Consider the following 17,511-nt stretch of genomic DNA (forward strand, 5'->3'; position numbering starts at 1 on the left):
TTTTTTTTTTTGGGGGGTCATGGTAATTTTTACCTGACTTTCTATTTAGATCCACTTCATCTATTTTCCAATCCTGCAAAAAATCCATGTGGTCTTGAGAAACAGATTGTAAGACTGATAGCCTAACGTTTTGTCAGTATTCTGGGTGTGTTGCCAAACTTTACCAATGCCAAAAAAAAAAAAAAAAAAAAGTATTGTTTGACAGATTTTATGGCCAACCCTGTTTAACAGTTTGAAATTAAAAGTAAATGCCCTTAATGATGAACTATTGTAGATAAGGTAGTCGGATGGTAATGACATTATTGAAACAAAACAAGGCCAGGAAAAAGTTTATACATCTGCGTACAGTAGAAGACAAAATTTTGTAAGATTTTGTCAATACCATTTTCACCTTTTAATGCAACTTTCTGTCCATTTATTAGAGATTACAAAGGACAAAATTGGATAAATCATATGTGAGGATAGATATAGATATATTGCAACTCTGATTGCAAATTGCAATAAAAACACTCACCTCAACAATCCGGACTTACAAACTGGTCATTGGACAGCTGCAAGTTACTTTTTGGAGATTTTGCACTTAAAGATTTCCAGGAAGTTGGATTCCACGGGAGGAAAATATTTTAGCCCATTTTATTAGTAGTTGGTGTATTAAAAACAGTATCAGTGGCGTCCTGTTTACGCCTTCCCTTGGGCAAAATCCAATCCAACCCGTTCAATCCGTCCAATCCAATCCATTTTTAACGGATTAATTGGATTAGATTGGGTTCAAAATATTATAAATTGTATGGATTGAATTGGTTATGGATTGGAAATATAAATCCAATCCAATCCAAATAAAATATTATATAACTAAAAAATTATATATTTTTTATTTTTTTCATTTTTATACATTAATTTTAGAATATTTTTTTCATTCTTATATATTAATTTTTAAATTTTTTTTTCAATTTTATATATTGATTTTTAATATATATAGATAAAAAAAAATTTTCTTTTACATCCCCATATCCCAAATCCTAAATCAAATTGTAAGTTGTAACCCTAAACTAAATATTTACTTTTGTTGCCGCTCACCACCAGTCCATCACCATCACCATAATATATATATATTTTTTACATCCCCATCATATATATATATATATATATATATATATCTACATATATTGTATCCAATTGTTACTTTTATATATATATATATATATATAAATATTTAAATATAATTTATTGTTAATTTTATTGTTTTGATCTTTGTAGAGCTTACAGAATCAACTAAAATTAGTGAACCTATCAACATTGATTAACTTATGATTTACCAAAGTTTTAAGGTTAAAAAAAAAAAAAGGAATTATGCATTGATTCTTGAGTGAATGAATTTTGATGAATGTATTATTTTACATTATTTGTTCTAACAATTTTAATTTGATTTTATAGGAGTGAGATGATGGCATTAATGTTTGCTATTTAATAAGTGCATGATGTGTATCATTTGCTATATTTTCTTCTTTATTTTTCATTGTACACTATGTTATATTATTCTAATTGTATTTTACGTTTAGATAATTATAATTTATTATTTATATTTTATATTTGAAAATTTTTTTATTTGTATTATATATTTATAAATTAGTAAGTTTCAAACCGATCAATCAATCCAAACCAAACCGATCATAAATAGTTTGGTTTGGTTTGGATTTAATGCTTCAATGATTTGGTTTGAATTGTAAATTAAAAAAATCGATATATATGAATTGGATTGTATTTCAGTCCAAAACCGAACCAACCTAATCCATGCCCAACCCTACTTCCCTCCCTAAAAGTTTTTTTTGACTTCGCTACCCAGGAGGAGAATGGCGAGTAGCCCCCTCCCTGTGCTCAGTTGTGTACTTTGGGTTCTTTTGGTTTTATAAACCTCCTCATCTCAGCCCAAAAAAACACTCCCTTAATCCACGTTGGAGATTCTGGGACCACACAATTTGTGTGGGCCATGACTCCTGCTCGCTGGGCAGGGACGGCACATGGGGAAAGATATTATGTGGTCCCGGACCTTCTAAAAATAAATTAATATAATTTTAAAATAGTTGGTATGCTTTAATGTTTTAAATTTTTTATTATTATTATTATTTTTAATACATATTAAAATATTTCTTAAAAAAATATAAAAATAAATAATTCAGAATTTATCTGTTGGCATTCTGATGGCAAATTACTTACCTCCACTGTATTTGGAAGGGGTGTCGGCATATGTGACTCTATGTCATAATTTGTGGCGGTGAAAGGCTGCGTTTCAACGCACAATGGATCTTCCTGTCCTCGAATCGGATTTTTGTGGACAACCATAAAATTTCAGCTGAAAAACTTCCAAGCTAACTACAATCATTCACAAAACTGTTTGAATAATTGTACAAATTAACATCATCACTACACGTACAGTCCATTAATGTAAGTGCTAAGATTTTATTTTATTTTATTATTTTTTGGCTAGGACTGCTAACAATTTTTCTTGAATCACATGGATAAGAAAGTGGAGCATCGGATTCCTCCTCTATATATCTGGCTCTGCAAGTACCGTTTGGGTGTCCATGTTACAGTGATATATTAAGTAGAAAAGCAATTTCAACTTTCTTTTGGCAGAGTCATTGAAAGGGCCAAAAAAAAAAAAAAAAAAAAAAAAAGTTCTGATTTTGAGCTTGATATGGATTTCTGGAGCTTGTTCCTATGCCCTTCTTCTTATCTGGATCTCAAAGGAAGCTTTTCTTTATTTTGTTAGAGGCAAAAGGCTTCCACCAGGATCCAAACCTCAATCTTTGGTAACCTGTTGGAACGTGGATATCATCCACAAAATCGCTTGCTAAATAAGTGTTTTAGAGAACATCAAAATTGTTTTAAAAGCAGTTGGCTAAAGAAATTTAGTGTTTTGATATGAAGTTGATTAAAGTAAAACTTTTGCTAATAGCATGTTATATAATAAATTTTTTTATTAAAAATTAATAAATATTTAATTATAAATAAAAAGATTACAGCCCATTATATTTTCCATATAACATAAATAAAAAGTTTTTTAAAAAAATTAAAATTAAAATTATTCTAAAACAATTTAAAATTATTTTTTTCAATAAATACTTATTAATTATTATAAAAAACCTTTATAGCACAGCTTTGGTCATCAAATAGAATTAAATTTAAAAAAAAAAAAACAAAAAAAACACTCCCAATGGATTCCCAAGATGACCATCTTATCAAAAGTACTGTGACCTTTTGGATGCAACTTTCTATCCATTTATTAAGAGATTAGAAACGACAAAATTGGGTAAATCGTCAATCGGGATAGATATTGGAACTCTAATTGCAAATTGCAGAAGCTCACAAAAATAGCAAAGACGTACATTGTTGACCTCCATTCCACTTGGGAGAAGTGTATTCTGGATGAGGATGGTGAGGCTCCACCATTCTACTTGTAGAGTGTCGATAATTTATGGCGGTGATAGGCTGCATCGATCCCAACGCGTAGTGCGTACGACGGATCCAGCAACGACCCTCTCAAACTTTTATCTCAAATGTTTTGGTAAGAAGGATCCCACCTCTAGAAATAGCTTGTCAATTAACTTTTTCCAACGCAACCGACTTTCTCTGCAAATTAACTTGATACAGTAAGAAGTGCTAAGATTTTTCTTTGAATAATATTTTATTTTTTTAATCACAATTTTGACTCAACAGGTTTTGCTGTGTCAGTAGCATTTGGGTGTCCATATATGAAGCTAACAGAATATTCTATTGGGCAAGTAGTTTATGTTGCCTAATTATATGATGAAATATCTTATGAATGAGAATCGGACAACATAAAAAATCCATTGTCACCGAGTGGTAAACAAGTTATATAGAAAGGCATTTTCAACTTTCTCCCTTAGAAGTCATTCAAGAAAACAAGTTCTGAGCTTGAGATGGATTTCTGCAACTTTTTGCTCTGCCTTCTTGTAATCTGGATCTCAAGACAAGCTTTGCTTTATTTTGTCCGAAGCAAAAGGCTGCCACCAGGACCTAAACCTCTTCCAATCATTGGAAACTTGCTGGAGCTTGGAGAGAAACCACACAAATCGCTTGCTAAGCTTTCCAAGCGTTTTGGTCCAATAATGAGTTTGAAACTCGGCCAAGTGACAACCATTGTAGTTTCTTCAGCTAGCATGGCCAAAGAAGTCCTTCAGACCCATGACCAGTTCTTCTCCAACCGGACCATCCCAGATTCACTCAAGGCCTGCAAACACGACGAGTTTTGCTTGCCTTTCTTACCAGTTTCAACCAGGTGGAAAAATCTTCGGAAAATTTGCAACACCTATTTGTTTTCTGGTAAAGTTCTCAATGGCAACCAAAACCTGAGGAATAAGAAAGTCGAAGAGCTACTTGCTAATGTCACTGAAACCATGAGTAAAGGTGAGGCTTTAGATATTGGAAGAGCAGCCTTCAAAACTACACTGAATCTGTTATCCACCACCATTTTTTCCCTTGATTTGGCTGACCCAATTGGTGATAACGCCAGAGAGCTCAAAGGCACTGTTTGGGGTATCTTGGAAGAGGTTGGAACACCTAACTTGGCAGATTATTTCCCATTCCTTAAAAAGATTGACCCACAAGGCATAAGAAAGCGCAGTACGATCCACCTTGCAAAGTTGATACAGCTCTTCAATCAAATTATCAACAAAAGGTTGCAATTTAGAAGAAAAATGCCTGGTTCAATATCGGATAGTGATATGTTAGATACCCTTGTCAACATCAGTGAACAGAATTGCGAGGACATGGACAAAACCAGAATCGGAAGGTTGTTTGTGGTAAGTTTCTTAAATGATTTTTTTTTCCCCTTTTTGATTCTTTCTCATTTGAAATAAATTGACTTTGTAAAATATATGAAATAGGATCTATTTGTTGCTGGTACGGATACAACTTCAGCAACGGTGGAGTGGGCAATGGCTGAGCTACTAAGCAACCCAGAGATCTTATCCAAAGCAAAAGCAGAGCTTGACCAAGTTATTGGAAAAGGAAACCAAGTCAAGGAATCAGATACTGCTAAGCTACCTTATTTACAAGCAATAATCAAAGAAACTTTCCGTTTGCACCCTGCGGTACCATTGTTGCTTCCACGTAGAGCTGAAGCAGATGTGGAAATTAGCGGCTTCACTGTTCCAAAGGGCGCTCAAATTCTAGTCAATGCATGGGCCATAGGCAGAGACTCGAGCATGTGGGAGAATCCAAACTCGTTCAAGCCGGAGAGGTTTCTGGGATCGGACATTGATGTTAGAGGTCAGAGCTTCGAGCTTATACCCTTCGGTAGTGGTAGGCGAATATGTCCGGGTCTTCCTTTGGCAATGCGAATGTTGTACTTGATTTTGGGTTCTCTTATCCACTCCTTTGCTTGGGAGCTTGAAGATGAAAAAATCACCATGGATGACAAATTCGGGCTCACCTTACAGCTTGCTCAGCCTCTGCGAGCTCTCCCAAGTTCCCTACCACCAGCATATAAAAAACTTCGATGTGAATCCTAAAGGAGGATGCGTTTAAGTCTACCTCTAGATCTTTTCCTCATGTATTGTTTTCTTTAAAGCCTAATGTATAATAAAGCAGGTGTTTTGGTGTTTTACCTATTCGTCACTTTGTCCCACATGAAGAGGTAAATAAATAATCAAGGCAAGGCTGTGGTTATATAATCAATATGGCAACCTACGTTAAACAACCTTACCTGGATGGGGTCAATGGGCGATCAAGTAGATCCATGGCCTAGGCCGGTGACCTCCATTGCACTTCCGAGTGGTGCTGGTCTAAGGTCCATGTGGTCCCGCTCCATGGAAAATTTGCTTTACCGGTCTCCTCTTATTGAAAAACAGATTGTAAGATCGTCAGATTGCCTAACGTTTTGTCAAGCATTCATAGGTACCTTGCCAAACTTTACCAATCCCAGAAACATAAATAGTCCTGTTTGACAGATTTTATGGCCCTCCCTGTTTAACACTTTGAAATTAAAAATAAATTCCCTTAATAATTAACTAATGTAGGTAAGGCTTGGATGATAATGACATTATTGAAAGAAAACAAGGCCAAGCGAAAGTTTACAATTCTGCTCACGGTAGAAAACAAAAATTTTGTAAGATTTTGTCAATACTACTATCAGACCTTTTAATGCAACTTTCTATCCATTTGTTAGAGAATTAGGAAGGACAAAATTGGATAGATCATCTGTGAGGATAGACACATTGCAATTCTGATTGCAAATTGCAGCACAATACTCCCTTAATGCACGTTGAAGATTTTGGCCCCACACAATCTGTGTGGGCCATGACTCCTTTTCTTTGGGTAGGGACAGCCCATTCACGTGGAGAACCAGGTTGGCGAAACAAGTTGACTCAATAGAGTTAATTCAATAAATGTGGAAAAAATTATGTGGTCCCGGACCTATCCTGCTAAAAATAAATTGATATAATTTTAAAATGGTTTGTATGATTTAGTGTTTTAATTTTTTATATTAAATATTTATAAAAAAAATATATAAAAATAAATAATTTTATCCTATGTTGGAATTCTGATTGCAAAATACTAACCTCCACTTTATTTGGAAGGACTGTCTGAATATTTGACTGCAGGTCATAATTTGAGGCGGTGACTAGCTGCGTTTCAATGCATCTTCCGGTCCTCGAATTGGATTTTTGTGGACAAGTAAAATTTCAGCTGAAATATTTCCAAGCTAACGACAATAATTCAAAAAACAGTTTGAATAATTTTAGAAATTAACATCATATCACTACAAATGTAGTCCATTAATGAAAGTGCGAAGATTTTATTATTATTATTATTATCTTTGGCTAGGACTGTACCATTCGCGTGTCCATGTCATAGTGATATATTATATAGAAAAGCAATTTCAACTTTCTTTTGGCAGAGTCATCCAAGAAAAAGAAAAGAGAGAAAAGTTTTGGTTTTGAGCTTGATATGGATTTCTTGAGCTTTTTCCTATGCCCTTCTTCTTATCTGGATCTCAAAGGAAGCTTTTCTTTATTTTGTCAGAGGCCAAAGGCTTCCACCAGGATCCAAACCTCTTCCAATCTTTGGAAACGGTAATGGAGCTTGGAGATAAACCACACAAATCGCTTGCTAAATAAGTGTTTTAGAGAGCACCAAAACTGTTTTAAAAGTAGTTGAGAACACAGATTTAGGGGATGTATTCAATTTAGAATTTGAAGGATTTTAAAAGTCTTTTAAAATTTTGAGGTATTCAATTTAGATTTTAAGAGAATCCATACAAATATAATGATATTCAATTCAGATTTTAATAGATTTTATAAAAGTCCATTAAAATCTAAATGTATTCAATTAGGACTTTATAAAATTCTTTTAAAATCTGGTGGTATTTAAAAAGTCATTAATTTTAAAAGATTTTAAAAAATGATGGATTTTAATGGATTTGAAAGGATTTTAACAGGAAAATTGTAAAGAAAATTGTCAATATAAAATCCAGCTTTAAATCCAAAGATTTCATTGGATTCTTATAAAATCTTTATGGAGTCTGTAGAATTTCATAACAATCTATCAAATCCTTTAAAGTCTATAATTCATTTTAAATCCATCAAACTCTAAATTGAATACATCCCTCTTAGTGTCTATTGAATTTGTATAATAATTTTTTATTAAAAAATTAATAAATATTAGTTATAAATAAAAAATTGTATTAAATATTTATTGTATTTTTCAATAAAGAGTTTTTTTTATAAAAAAAATAAAATTAAAACCTTTTTTTTTTTAACAAATACTTATTAATTGTTACCAAATATTTTTATAAAACAACTTTCGTTGTGAAATTGAATTTTTGAGAGAGAGAGAGAAAAAAAAAAAAAAAACTTCAAATGGACTCTTAACATACAGCTAAATGATGGTCTGCTACATCGGTCAGCCATACACCCCGTTACTGGATCTAATCCTCCATGAAACGTAAGAAATTCGACCAATTCATTTAAAAACATAAAAATATTAAAAATAATTAACTATATAAACTATATATATATATATATACACACTATATATATTAACTAAATAAAGAAAAATTTTAAAATTTAAATTGAATTATCAATTGAATGGGATGAAGTAACTATTATTTATTTTTCTGCGTTAATCATATTTAATCATATTTATATTTGTTAATAAATATCTTGTTGATGTGAACTTGACACAACATGGAAGATCCGTTATTTGCTGATTATAATTATAAAAGAGAAAAAAAAAAAAACTTTTACAATTATTTTAGATAACCATCTTATTAAATGTACAATCACCTTTGGATGCAACTTTCTATCCATTTATTAAGATTACAAACAACAAAATTGGGTAAATCGTCAATCGGGATAGATATTGGAACTCTAATTGCAAATTGCAGAAGCTGTATTCTGGATGAGGATAGTGAGGCTCCACCATTCTACTTGAGTATACATAATTTATGTCGGTGATAGGCTGGATCCAACACAACCGACAAATTAACTTTGATACTGTAAGAAGTGCTAAGATTTTTGTTCTGTCTTTCTGGCTAGGACTCCCGTGACTTTTCTTTGGATCATATGGATCCGGAATGTGGATCGTTGGATTTTACTTATTATTGTGCTCAAAAGTTTTAAACCAGTCACATTTTTTGGAAAGTTAAACGTGCGCTAATCGGACAACATAAAAAAATCAATTGTCACCGAGTAGAAAACAACTATCTAAAGTTCTATAGAAAGGCTTTTCAACTTTCTCTCTTAGAAGAGTCATTCAAGAAATCAAGCTTTGAGGTTGAGATGGATTTCTGGAACTTTTTGCTCTGCCTTCTTGTAATCTGGATCTCAAGACAAGCTTTCCTTTATTTTGTCCGAAGCAAAAGGCTTCCACCAGGACCTAAACCTCTTCCAGTCATTGGAAACCTGCTGGAGCTTGGAGAGAAACCACACAAATCACTTGCTAAGCTTTCCAAGCGTTTTGGTCCAATAATGAGTTTGAAACTCGGCCAAGTGACAACCATTGTAGTTTCTTCAGCTAGCATGGCCGAAGAAGTCCTTCAGACCCATGACCGGTTCTTCTCCAACCGGACCATCCCGGATTCAGTCAAGGCCTGCAAACACGACGAGTTTTGCTTGCCTTTCATGCCAGTTTCAAGCAGCTGGAGAAATCTTCGGAAAATTTGCAACACCTATTTGTTTTCTGGTAAAGTTCTCAATGGCAACCAAAACCTGAGGAGTAAGAAATTGGAAGAGCTACTTGCTAATGTCACTGAAACCATGAGTAAAGGTGAGGCTTTAGATATTGGAAGAGCAGCTTTCAAAACTGCACTGAATCTGTTATCCACCACCATTTTTTCCCTTGATTTGGCTGACCCAATTGGTGACAACGCCAGAGAGCTCAAAGACACTGTCTGGGGTATCTTGGAAGAGGTTGGAACACCTAACTTGGCAGATTATTTCCCATTCCTTAAAAAGATTGACCCACAAGGCATACGAAAGCGCACTACAAGCCACCTAGAAAAGTTGATACAGCTCTTCAATCAAATTATCAACAAAAGGTTGCAATTTAGAAGAAAAATGCCTGGTTCAATCTCGGATAGTGATATGTTAGATACCCTTATCAACATTAGTGAACAGAATTGCGAGGACATGGACCAGACTAGAATCGAAAGGTTGTTTGTGGTAAGTTTCTTAAATGATTTTTTTTTTTTCTTTTTTTGATTCTTTCTCATTGACCCACTTGAAAAAAATTGACTATATAAAATATATGAAATAGGATATATTTGTTGCTGGTACGGATACAACTTCAGCAACGGTGGAGTGGGCAATGGCTGAGCTACTAAGCAACCCAGAGATCCTATCCAAAGCAAAAGCAGAGCTTGACCAAGTTATTGGAAAAGGAAACCAAGTCAAGGAATCAGATACCGCTAAGCTACCTTATTTACAAGCAATAATCAAAGAAACTTTACGTTTGCACCCTCCAGGACCATTTTTGCTCCCACGTAGAGCTGAAGCAGAGGTGGAAATTAGCGGCTTCACTGTTCCAAAGGGTGCTCAAATTCTAGTCAATGCATGGGCCATAGGCAGAGACTCGAGCATGTGGGAGGATCCAAACTCGTTCAAGCCGGAGAGGTTTCTGGGATTGGACATTGATGTTAGAGGTCGGAGCTTCGAGCTTATACCCTTTGGGAGTGGTAGACGAATATGTCCAGGCCTTCCTTTGGCAATGAGAATGTTGTACTTGATTTTGGGTTCTCTTATTCATTCCTTTGCTTGGGAGCTTGAAGATGAAAAAATCACCATGGAAGACAAATTCGGGCTCAGCTTACATCTTGCTCAGCCTCTGCGAGCTCGCCCACGTCCCCTACCACCAGCATATAAAAACTTTGATGTGAATCCTAGAGGAGGATACGTTTAAGTCTAGTTTTAGATCATTTCCTCCTGTACTGTGTTCTTTAAAGACTATTGAATAATAAAGCAGGAGTTTTGGTGTTTTACCTATTCGTCACTTTGTCCCACATGGAAAGGTATAGGAAAAAATCACGGCAAGGCTTTGGCCTATATAAGCAACACGGCTAACAACGTTAAATATACTTACCTGGACGGGGTCAATGGGTGATCAAGAAGACCCACGGCTTAGGTCGGTGACCTCCATTGCACTTCGGAGGGGTGCCGGTCTAAGGTCTGTCCACAGTGACAGAGCCTACGTCATAATTTGTGGTAGCGGGGGCCTGCGTTCGCGCGGCCCTTGTTCCAATTCATAGTCCAAATCTTTGAGGTGGTCAGGCCTCTAAAGTAGATTTTTTTAGGTCAGACGTATCCGATTTTGATATTAGAGCTATGTACTCAACTGAATCATGTTTTTGAGGCAGAGCTTATTTATATGAGAGCCAATGATTTACAGTTCTGGTACTACAAAGATCGGAAAGAAATGGTTGATAAAAGTTAAAACCAAAGCTAGCTTGATGAACTAAAGCAAAATGGTTGATGAAAGTTGAAACAAAGCTAGCATGATGAAAACTGAAAAATATCAAGGATATAATCCAATCAATTACCATCAACGATGGAGAAATAACTCGTAATGAAAAAATAAATACAAAATTTACTTTTGAAATGAATTTTGATCCTCTTGCTTTTTTCGCTGTCCTTCATGTTTCTGAGCCAGAACGAGAAACTGTTTCTCTGCTTCTTGTTCCTGTATTCATAAGCCATCCTGACTCGAACAATTCCAGTATTGGATCGTCCTTGGAGATATTTTCATCTTTTTCATCTTCTTCATCTTCACTGCCTTCCTTTTCTGTCTCTGTTTCTTCCTGATTGACAGTAATGTTTTCCAGGTTGTTATCCATGTCTTCTTTTGTGCCCTTCTCTAGCACATCCTTGTATGTACCCTTCATAGCATCTGGTTTGGGATTCACACAATTCATGGTTTTGTCCTGCTGGGTTTCAGATATGGGAGGAAAATCTCCACTCTTCTCGCCATCAGTTGCATGAATTAGGTGTTCTTTAGAGTGTTGTAGCTTATCATGTAATGCAGAATTATGGCTTTGATCATTGCAGTTTATATCAACCACAATCTCCTTCTCTCTTGTAATTTGCGAACCCCAGTGAGTCAATGTACTGATCAAAAAATTCAGGATCGAGATGATATGTACTAATGCCCAATCTAGGAATGGGAATTGGTGGATAATTGTGGGAAATCTTTTTACCGCATGATCAAACTTTTCTGGCAAAGTTTCTGTGGCTTTCACTAGCTCATCTATCTTGTCGAACGCATTTTTTGATGGAGGAAAAAATTTCTCTATCATGTTTTCTACTAGTAGGATATGATCGTCTGCAAAACAAAGAAGTGCTAGCAATTGATACTGCATAGCATGGACAATTGGAGTGGCTAATGCGACTATTTTATCCACCCTTTTTGCCATTGAGCCTAATGGCCCATTGACATTTTGTGCAGCAGCATAGGCTCTGTGAGCTACTGCTATGGCTGAAAGTCCACATGTGTGCAATGGACGCCGTCTAGAACTCATTCTTGCACTTCCTACAAATTTTCAAGCCCAGAGTGAAATTGCAAAGAATCTATGCATGATTGTTCCTTATTCAGCAGCTCAAATAATACAATACACGAGGCTGTATTGGTAATAATTCTCAACTCATAACAGAAACCAAAATCATCCTAGATTCTCTGACAAATAATCCATTTTTCTTTGGTAAACTCTTTAACAAATAATCCATGTTAAAATCTGTATTAAATATATGCATAAATCTGTATTGGTAAAGATTCTTCTACAGTTCTACTTTGCTATATGGTAGTCTGTTCACCTAATATGTTGCAAACGTAAATAAAACCAAAATTATAATAATTACTACCACCTAAATCCAAAATAATCAACTAAGAAAATGATTACCCATTGGTCTGAAAATCCTGAAATATTGTTGAAACCTTAATTTAAACCTACTCTAGTTTTAATAAATCTCAACAAATACAAAGAAAATGCAAAACTAATCCTCATTTTTTTTTTTTTTACAATCCGGGTCAATTATAACATACAAAAATACAATAAGGAAAGAAAATCCTTAACAAATAATTAAACCAAAAAAAAGCAACAAATTGAATATAAAAACATTAACAAACGCGAAGATTCACATAAAGAGAAGATAAAGTATATGATAAGATTTCCAAGCTCTCAAAGAGTAGAGATATTATTTTCTTTCTTAGATACGGTTGAGAATTCGTACCTCGGACGCAAAAGAAGCCTTAGGAATCCACTATTTACTAATTTTCTCTCTGAGAAAAAAAAAAATTGTAAAAACCACGGGTTTTCAAATTATAAATTGATAGGTGGAGAAGAAGATGAAAATAAAAAATAAATAAATAAATAAAGAAAAAAAAAAGTTGTTAAAAATTTACAGGGGCTTTTCGATCCATGCAGGAGTTTTTTCTTGTTTCGCGCGCCATCAACGGAAAATAAACGGCTGGTATGGATTTTAGCGTGTCTGTAAGATCTGTTTCTCTGCTGCCCATTGTATTGTCCTTTAGATTCTACTATTGTAAATTTTCGACACGTGTTATTGGCTAAAAAAATTGACCAAATAATATATGCTATTTTATTGTCTTTGGGCCCTGGGCCCGGCCCCCAAAGATGCACCAGTAAACGCCGAGTCGTTTTCGTTAATTTCGATTCTGGCCTAAAACGCTGCGTTTCAAGAATTTATAAAAGAGCGCGAGAGAGCAAACGACTCGCTCTGGCTGGCGCATCAGCGAGCGTGAACTATCTTAGCCGTTGGAATTTAAAAAAAAAAAATAAAAATAAAAAATTGGAAATTCGAAAGTTGAAAGCGAGAGAATGTGTATGTGTTTGAGGGAAAATTACATTTTTCCCAGGAAATAAAAAATACAAAAGGATTCCTTCCACTCCAGCATCTGCGATGCTCAAAAAAGAGAAAAAGGAAAAAAAGGTGTAGAATCGAATTCGATTCTCCAATCGTCGCTTTCTTACCACACTTTTGAAGCAAAAAAGTTGTCTTGTAGTCATTCACAGGTAATCATTCAATCCCCCATCAAAATCAAGAACGAACTGAAAAAAGGAAGAACAAAAAATGCTGGGTTGTTTCATGAGCATCGATTTTATGTTTTTGGGTTTGTGATTGGTTTGTTCATAGACGGTTTCTCTGCTCTAAACGTGAATTTCCAATAATGCCGAAACCGGAAGCTCCGCTTGGTAAAAACCCTGTTAAATACTCAAAAATTTGTATGTCTTGCTTGACCCACTTGAGTTCCCAAACCCTTTTTTCTTTTTTTTTTCTTTTTTGGCCCCCTCAAACACCTAAACCCAAAAAATGGGAAAAAAAAAAAAAAAAAAAGAAGCCAAAAGCAAAAATTTCAAATTTATGTGATTTTTTTCCCCCCTAAAGGTTTTGCATTTTATGTTGGCATTGTTATAAAAAAGTAATTTTTCTTTTCTCTATTCGAACTGGGTGAACTATATAAATTTTTTATTCCTACCTTGAGAAGTGAAATGAGCACGAAGAATTTATATGCTTATCTTTATCTCCATGTATTTGGTGTTGTTTGTATTCTTTTCTTGCACCTTGTGCTTTTGAACAATTTGATGATCATTGCATTCGCATCGCCTTTATCTATAACTGAGTTCGTTGAGTTTCCCTTTCAGCTGGGGAACTTTTTTGGCCATTAGTATGGATAATGAAACTGGTTTTCTCTTTTCAGCTCTAGCAATTTTTTTTTTTTTTTTTTTTTTTGGTTCTTTCATATTTTTATGTTAGGAGTTTTAAGACCCTATTTGAAATTGTTTCTGCGAATATGTTTCTCTATGTCGCAAATAAAAGTAACTTTATGACAATCATTCTCGTGTTTAGGGCCTGTTTTGATATAAACAAATTCCTGTATATATTATAATGTTATCTAATACATATAAGCTGCTTCATCCATGAAACTCCTCCATTCTTCTCCTGATTTGAATTATTCTCTAAAGCAATTGTCTGTAAAAGATTTGACATATAGAGCTAGATTGTATGAATTTCATGTTAATATTTTATAGGCTTAGATATTAGGTCATCATTTTTTCAAAAAAATTCTTTAGTTTCAAGGAATTAGATATTGAAGAAAAATTGTATGGCTTCATTTTTCACTTGTCTCCTATAAAATTTAAATGTATTATTGTTGGTGTTTTTCGCCATTGAATTACTTGTGATAGAGATGTTCATATAGAGCACATAAATGAGAAATGAACTCCTCGATAGAGATGTACTTATTTTACTTCGTTATGCTAAGAACACATACAGAGTTTGAGTAGCAATGTACTAAACCATCACCATAATTGACAGACTAAAATGTGTATAATTGCTTGGTACAGGGATACCAGGTGATGGAAGGTGTTTGTTTCGGTCTGTGGTTCATGGTGCTTATCAAAGAGCAGGGAAGCCATGCCCAAGTGAAAGCCTTCAGAGAGAACTTGCAGATGAGCTCAGAGCTAAAGTACAGAAAAAACAACTTTGCTTTTTTTCCATAGTTCAGCTTTTATCCCATTGTCAATAATTGTTGACTGTTTGGTTTGGTGTAGAGAAACAAAGTTTGTTCACGTTAAAGATATTGGAAAATTTTTAGACTCATCTATCTGTTCTGCTTCAAGTTCTTTTTGTCCTGCTTGCATGACTTTTTTGTCCTGTGTTCACACTTATATCAAATTTAAAAGCTCGCTTCATTTTCTCAATTGCTTCCTTTTATATTCTTCAAAAGTTCTTAAAAAACATAAGTATGGTGTATGATTTGGACAGGTTGCAGATGAATTCATTAAGAGACGGGAGAACACTGAATGGTAAGTTCTCTAGAGCATCTCTGGTGAATTTATAATCTGCTCCGTTTTTAATTGTTGTTGGAAAAGGGAATCAAGAAAATATTTCAAAAGCAAGCTGTTAAATCGGACCATGACCATACGTATGTTCTTTAAATAGAGATGGGACTATTGCCTTTGTTGTCCTAACTCTTAGGTGCATGATATAATTAACTAATATTGCCAAACTGCAGCCTTTACTCACATTTTTATAAAATAATTACTCTTCAGTTCCCATTTTAGCAAATATTTGTCTTTCTTCACTGTTAGGTTTCTTGAAGATGATTTTGAGACCTATGTTGAACAGATGAGACAACCACACATTTGGGGTGGTGAGCCTGAGTTGCTCATGTCCTCACATGTTCTACGGTAAGTTCTCCGTCCTCTCATTATACATCTTTCTGCTACTATGTTTGTATGAAAGATGTGATTAGTGGAAATGTCTTGCTTGATTGTTACACGTCCTATGATTGAGTGGCTTAGAAGTTTATCACAGGCAGGATTCATATGGATTTAGAGCATGTATGGTTAAAATCTTTATTTGTTTACAGTACCCCATAATTGACTAAACGATGAGAATTTGACATGTATTTGCAGAAAAAGTTTACGAGTTATACACATTAAGGACAAAACTGTATCCTGTAATTGAAGAACCGGTTATTTTTTAGTGAACGCTGTCAAGCTGCTTTGTTTAAAACTATATTCATTTTGTAGCTGAAGCAGTTAGACATTTTTCCCATTTCATCTAATTGTTAGACAGTTTCCCATTTCCAGGATGCCAATCACAGTTTACATGCAAGACAAGAACTCTGCTGGCCTCAAGATCATAGCTGAGTATGGTCAAGAATATGGTAAAGATAACCCTATCCGTGTCCTTTATAATGGTTATGGACACTATGATGCATTGAGAAGTCCAATTGGTAGCACGCAATCCAAGCTGTAAGATCTCTTGATTCCCTACTGCTCTTGTTTTCTAGCGAAGTTGCATGCTTTAGAAAGAACTCGATATTGAAGTCTATCATGTTTTTACCTGCAAAATTGATCTTTAAGGACTATTATTCCTGGTCACTCTAATGGGTTCCTCCCTACAATAAACATTTGTGTCACCATTTTCAGCGGTAATGGAGTCCACTGGCATCATCCCTTGTGCCAGCTCAATCTTACTTTAAGGTCCTTTGGATGGGGTTAGCACCCAGGTCATCAAGCGTAGAAAAGGAAGATTTTTCTTATAGAATATTCTACTAGCTTAATGGGCTCTATTTGATGGAGCAAATTATGAAGAACTTAGTTCTGGTGATGACATAATGGATATCCTTTCTCTCAAAAACTTATAATCAAGTTATTCAATGCCTCTTAATTGCAATCTTATCGGTTATAATAAGGTGATATAGGCTACAGCACTTATTAATCCGTGCGGCTAGTATTTTGGCAGTTGCTAAATAAAGATCTCAATCTCCACTCTGTATAATGATGATATATTCTTGATGCTTGTTTGAACAGGACACCATTAACAAAGAAACTTTGAGGAGGTTTTGTAGAGGTCAAATGTGGTCCCATGGTTAACATTCTGTAAAATAAAATTGAGTCATTAAGGATGCCTTTGAAATTGTAAAAATTCTAGTCCTATGCTTGCCCGGGGTACAAACTTATGTATTTGCAGAATAGCAATAATGTATTATCTCACAAATTGTCTCTATGGGTATTGGCAGGTGGAAGTGGAGATGAACGGATAGTTGTGATGGAGCTCATTGTCATATTTAGCCCATTGTGCCTGTCAAATGATGGAGCCGGTTCGGTTCTTTATGTCGGTGGTTGTCCTATATCTCCATGGATTTGAAACCACTCCTTTGAATTCCAAAATAAGTACAACTCCTATAAAACTGTACTTCGAATTCTCTCTTTAGCTACCAAAGGTGTTCTTTCCAGTACTTGGCTTTTTCAAATAGCAAATTACTAATTGTTGGCTTCTCTTCTCATAAAATTTGCTGAAATTATATACTATAAGATGGCTTTCTGAACCTGATGCTTCCAGGGAATTTGGCCAAATACAGGCACAAGTACAAATCGTCCTAACTGCATCTGCATGAATCATGTACAGCATATTTCTTTTTCCGAATTCAAGGTTTTATATTTTTTGAATATATATATAAATCTAA

The 17,511-nt window shown here is 34.7% G+C and overlaps 4 protein-coding genes and 1 non-coding gene across 6 annotated transcripts; 4 read left to right on the plus strand and 1 right to left on the minus strand.

Annotated features, from left to right (window-relative positions):
* The first annotated feature begins 3,427 nt into the window (after nt 1-3,427).
* LOC107428354 (geraniol 8-hydroxylase) lies at nt 3,428-5,633 on the plus strand. The gene is made up of 3 exons (XM_016038877.4): nt 3,428-3,565; nt 3,718-4,823; nt 4,908-5,633. The coding sequence occupies exons 2-3, from the start codon at nt 3,942-3,944 to the stop codon at nt 5,532-5,534; spliced, it is 1,509 nt and encodes a 502-aa protein (XP_015894363.1). The 5' UTR covers nt 3,428-3,565; nt 3,718-3,941; the 3' UTR covers nt 5,535-5,633.
* Nucleotides 5,634-8,661: 3,028 nt separating this feature from the next.
* Nucleotides 8,662-10,501, plus strand: LOC107428343 (geraniol 8-hydroxylase-like). Its single transcript, XM_048462190.2, has 2 exons — nt 8,662-9,686; nt 9,781-10,501. Exons 1-2 carry the CDS (start codon nt 8,805-8,807, stop codon nt 10,420-10,422), a joined length of 1,524 nt encoding a protein of 507 aa, XP_048318147.2. The 5' UTR covers nt 8,662-8,804; the 3' UTR covers nt 10,423-10,501.
* A 93-nt stretch (nt 10,502-10,594) lies between these two features.
* On the plus strand, nt 10,595-10,756 carry LOC112493264 (U1 spliceosomal RNA). Its single transcript, XR_003057692.3, has one exon. It is a non-coding gene; the product is annotated as a U1 spliceosomal RNA (small nuclear RNA).
* LOC107428362 (uncharacterized) lies at nt 10,647-13,047 on the minus strand. Its single transcript, XM_048462192.2, has 4 exons — nt 12,916-13,047; nt 12,744-12,792; nt 11,111-12,045; nt 10,647-10,916 (listed from the first exon to the last, which is right to left on the minus strand). Exon 3 carries the CDS (start codon nt 12,032-12,034, stop codon nt 11,153-11,155), a length of 882 nt encoding a protein of 293 aa, XP_048318149.2. The 5' UTR covers nt 12,035-12,045; nt 12,744-12,792; nt 12,916-13,047; the 3' UTR covers nt 10,647-10,916; nt 11,111-11,152.
* A 505-nt stretch (nt 13,048-13,552) lies between these two features.
* Nucleotides 13,553-17,137, plus strand: LOC107428368 (OVARIAN TUMOR DOMAIN-containing deubiquitinating enzyme 4). Of its 2 annotated transcripts, none has more exons than XM_048462193.2 (6): nt 13,553-13,756; nt 14,879-15,000; nt 15,300-15,340; nt 15,626-15,724; nt 16,130-16,294; nt 17,065-17,137. In XM_048462193.2, exons 1-6 carry the CDS (start codon nt 13,702-13,704, stop codon nt 17,078-17,080), a joined length of 498 nt encoding a protein of 165 aa, XP_048318150.1. In that variant the 5' UTR covers nt 13,553-13,701; the 3' UTR covers nt 17,081-17,137. The 2 variants fall into 2 exon arrangements, with proteins under 2 accessions (XP_048318150.1, XP_015894380.1); XM_016038894.4 differs by having other exon boundaries at nt 13,553-13,726.
* Nucleotides 17,138-17,511: the final 374 nt, after the last annotated feature.

The sequence above is a fragment of the Ziziphus jujuba genome, chromosome 12 (assembly GCF_031755915.1).
Source record: "Ziziphus jujuba cultivar Dongzao chromosome 12, ASM3175591v1".
Classification (NCBI taxonomy): domain Eukaryota; kingdom Viridiplantae; phylum Streptophyta; class Magnoliopsida; order Rosales; family Rhamnaceae; genus Ziziphus; species Ziziphus jujuba.

What these genes read in the sequence shown, in the direction of transcription:
- LOC107428354 (XM_016038877.4), top strand. Translation starts at nt 3,942, where the DNA reads ATGGATTTCTGCAACTTTTTGCTCTGCCTTCTTGTAATCTGGATCTCA. An exon ending in GAATCGGAAGGTTGTTTGTG is followed by an intron (nt 4,824 to 4,907) that starts GTAAGTTTCTTA and finishes TATATGAAATAG; the next exon opens with GATCTATTTGTTGCTGGTAC.
- LOC107428343 (XM_048462190.2), top strand. Translation starts at nt 8,805, where the DNA reads ATGGATTTCTGGAACTTTTTGCTCTGCCTTCTTGTAATCTGGATCTCA. An exon ending in GAATCGAAAGGTTGTTTGTG is followed by an intron (nt 9,687 to 9,780) that starts GTAAGTTTCTTA and finishes TATATGAAATAG; the next exon opens with GATATATTTGTTGCTGGTAC.
- LOC107428362 (XM_048462192.2), bottom strand. Translation starts at nt 12,034, where the DNA reads ATGAGTTCTAGACGGCGTCCATTGCACACATGTGGACTTTCAGCCATA.
- LOC107428368 (XM_048462193.2), top strand. Translation starts at nt 13,702, where the DNA reads ATGCCGAAACCGGAAGCTCCGCTTGGTAAAAACCCTGTTAAATACTCA. An exon ending in AGACGGGAGAACACTGAATG is followed by an intron (nt 15,341 to 15,625) that starts GTAAGTTCTCTA and finishes CTTCACTGTTAG; the next exon opens with GTTTCTTGAAGATGATTTTG. An exon ending in ATGTCCTCACATGTTCTACG is followed by an intron (nt 15,725 to 16,129) that starts GTAAGTTCTCCG and finishes TCCCATTTCCAG; the next exon opens with GATGCCAATCACAGTTTACA.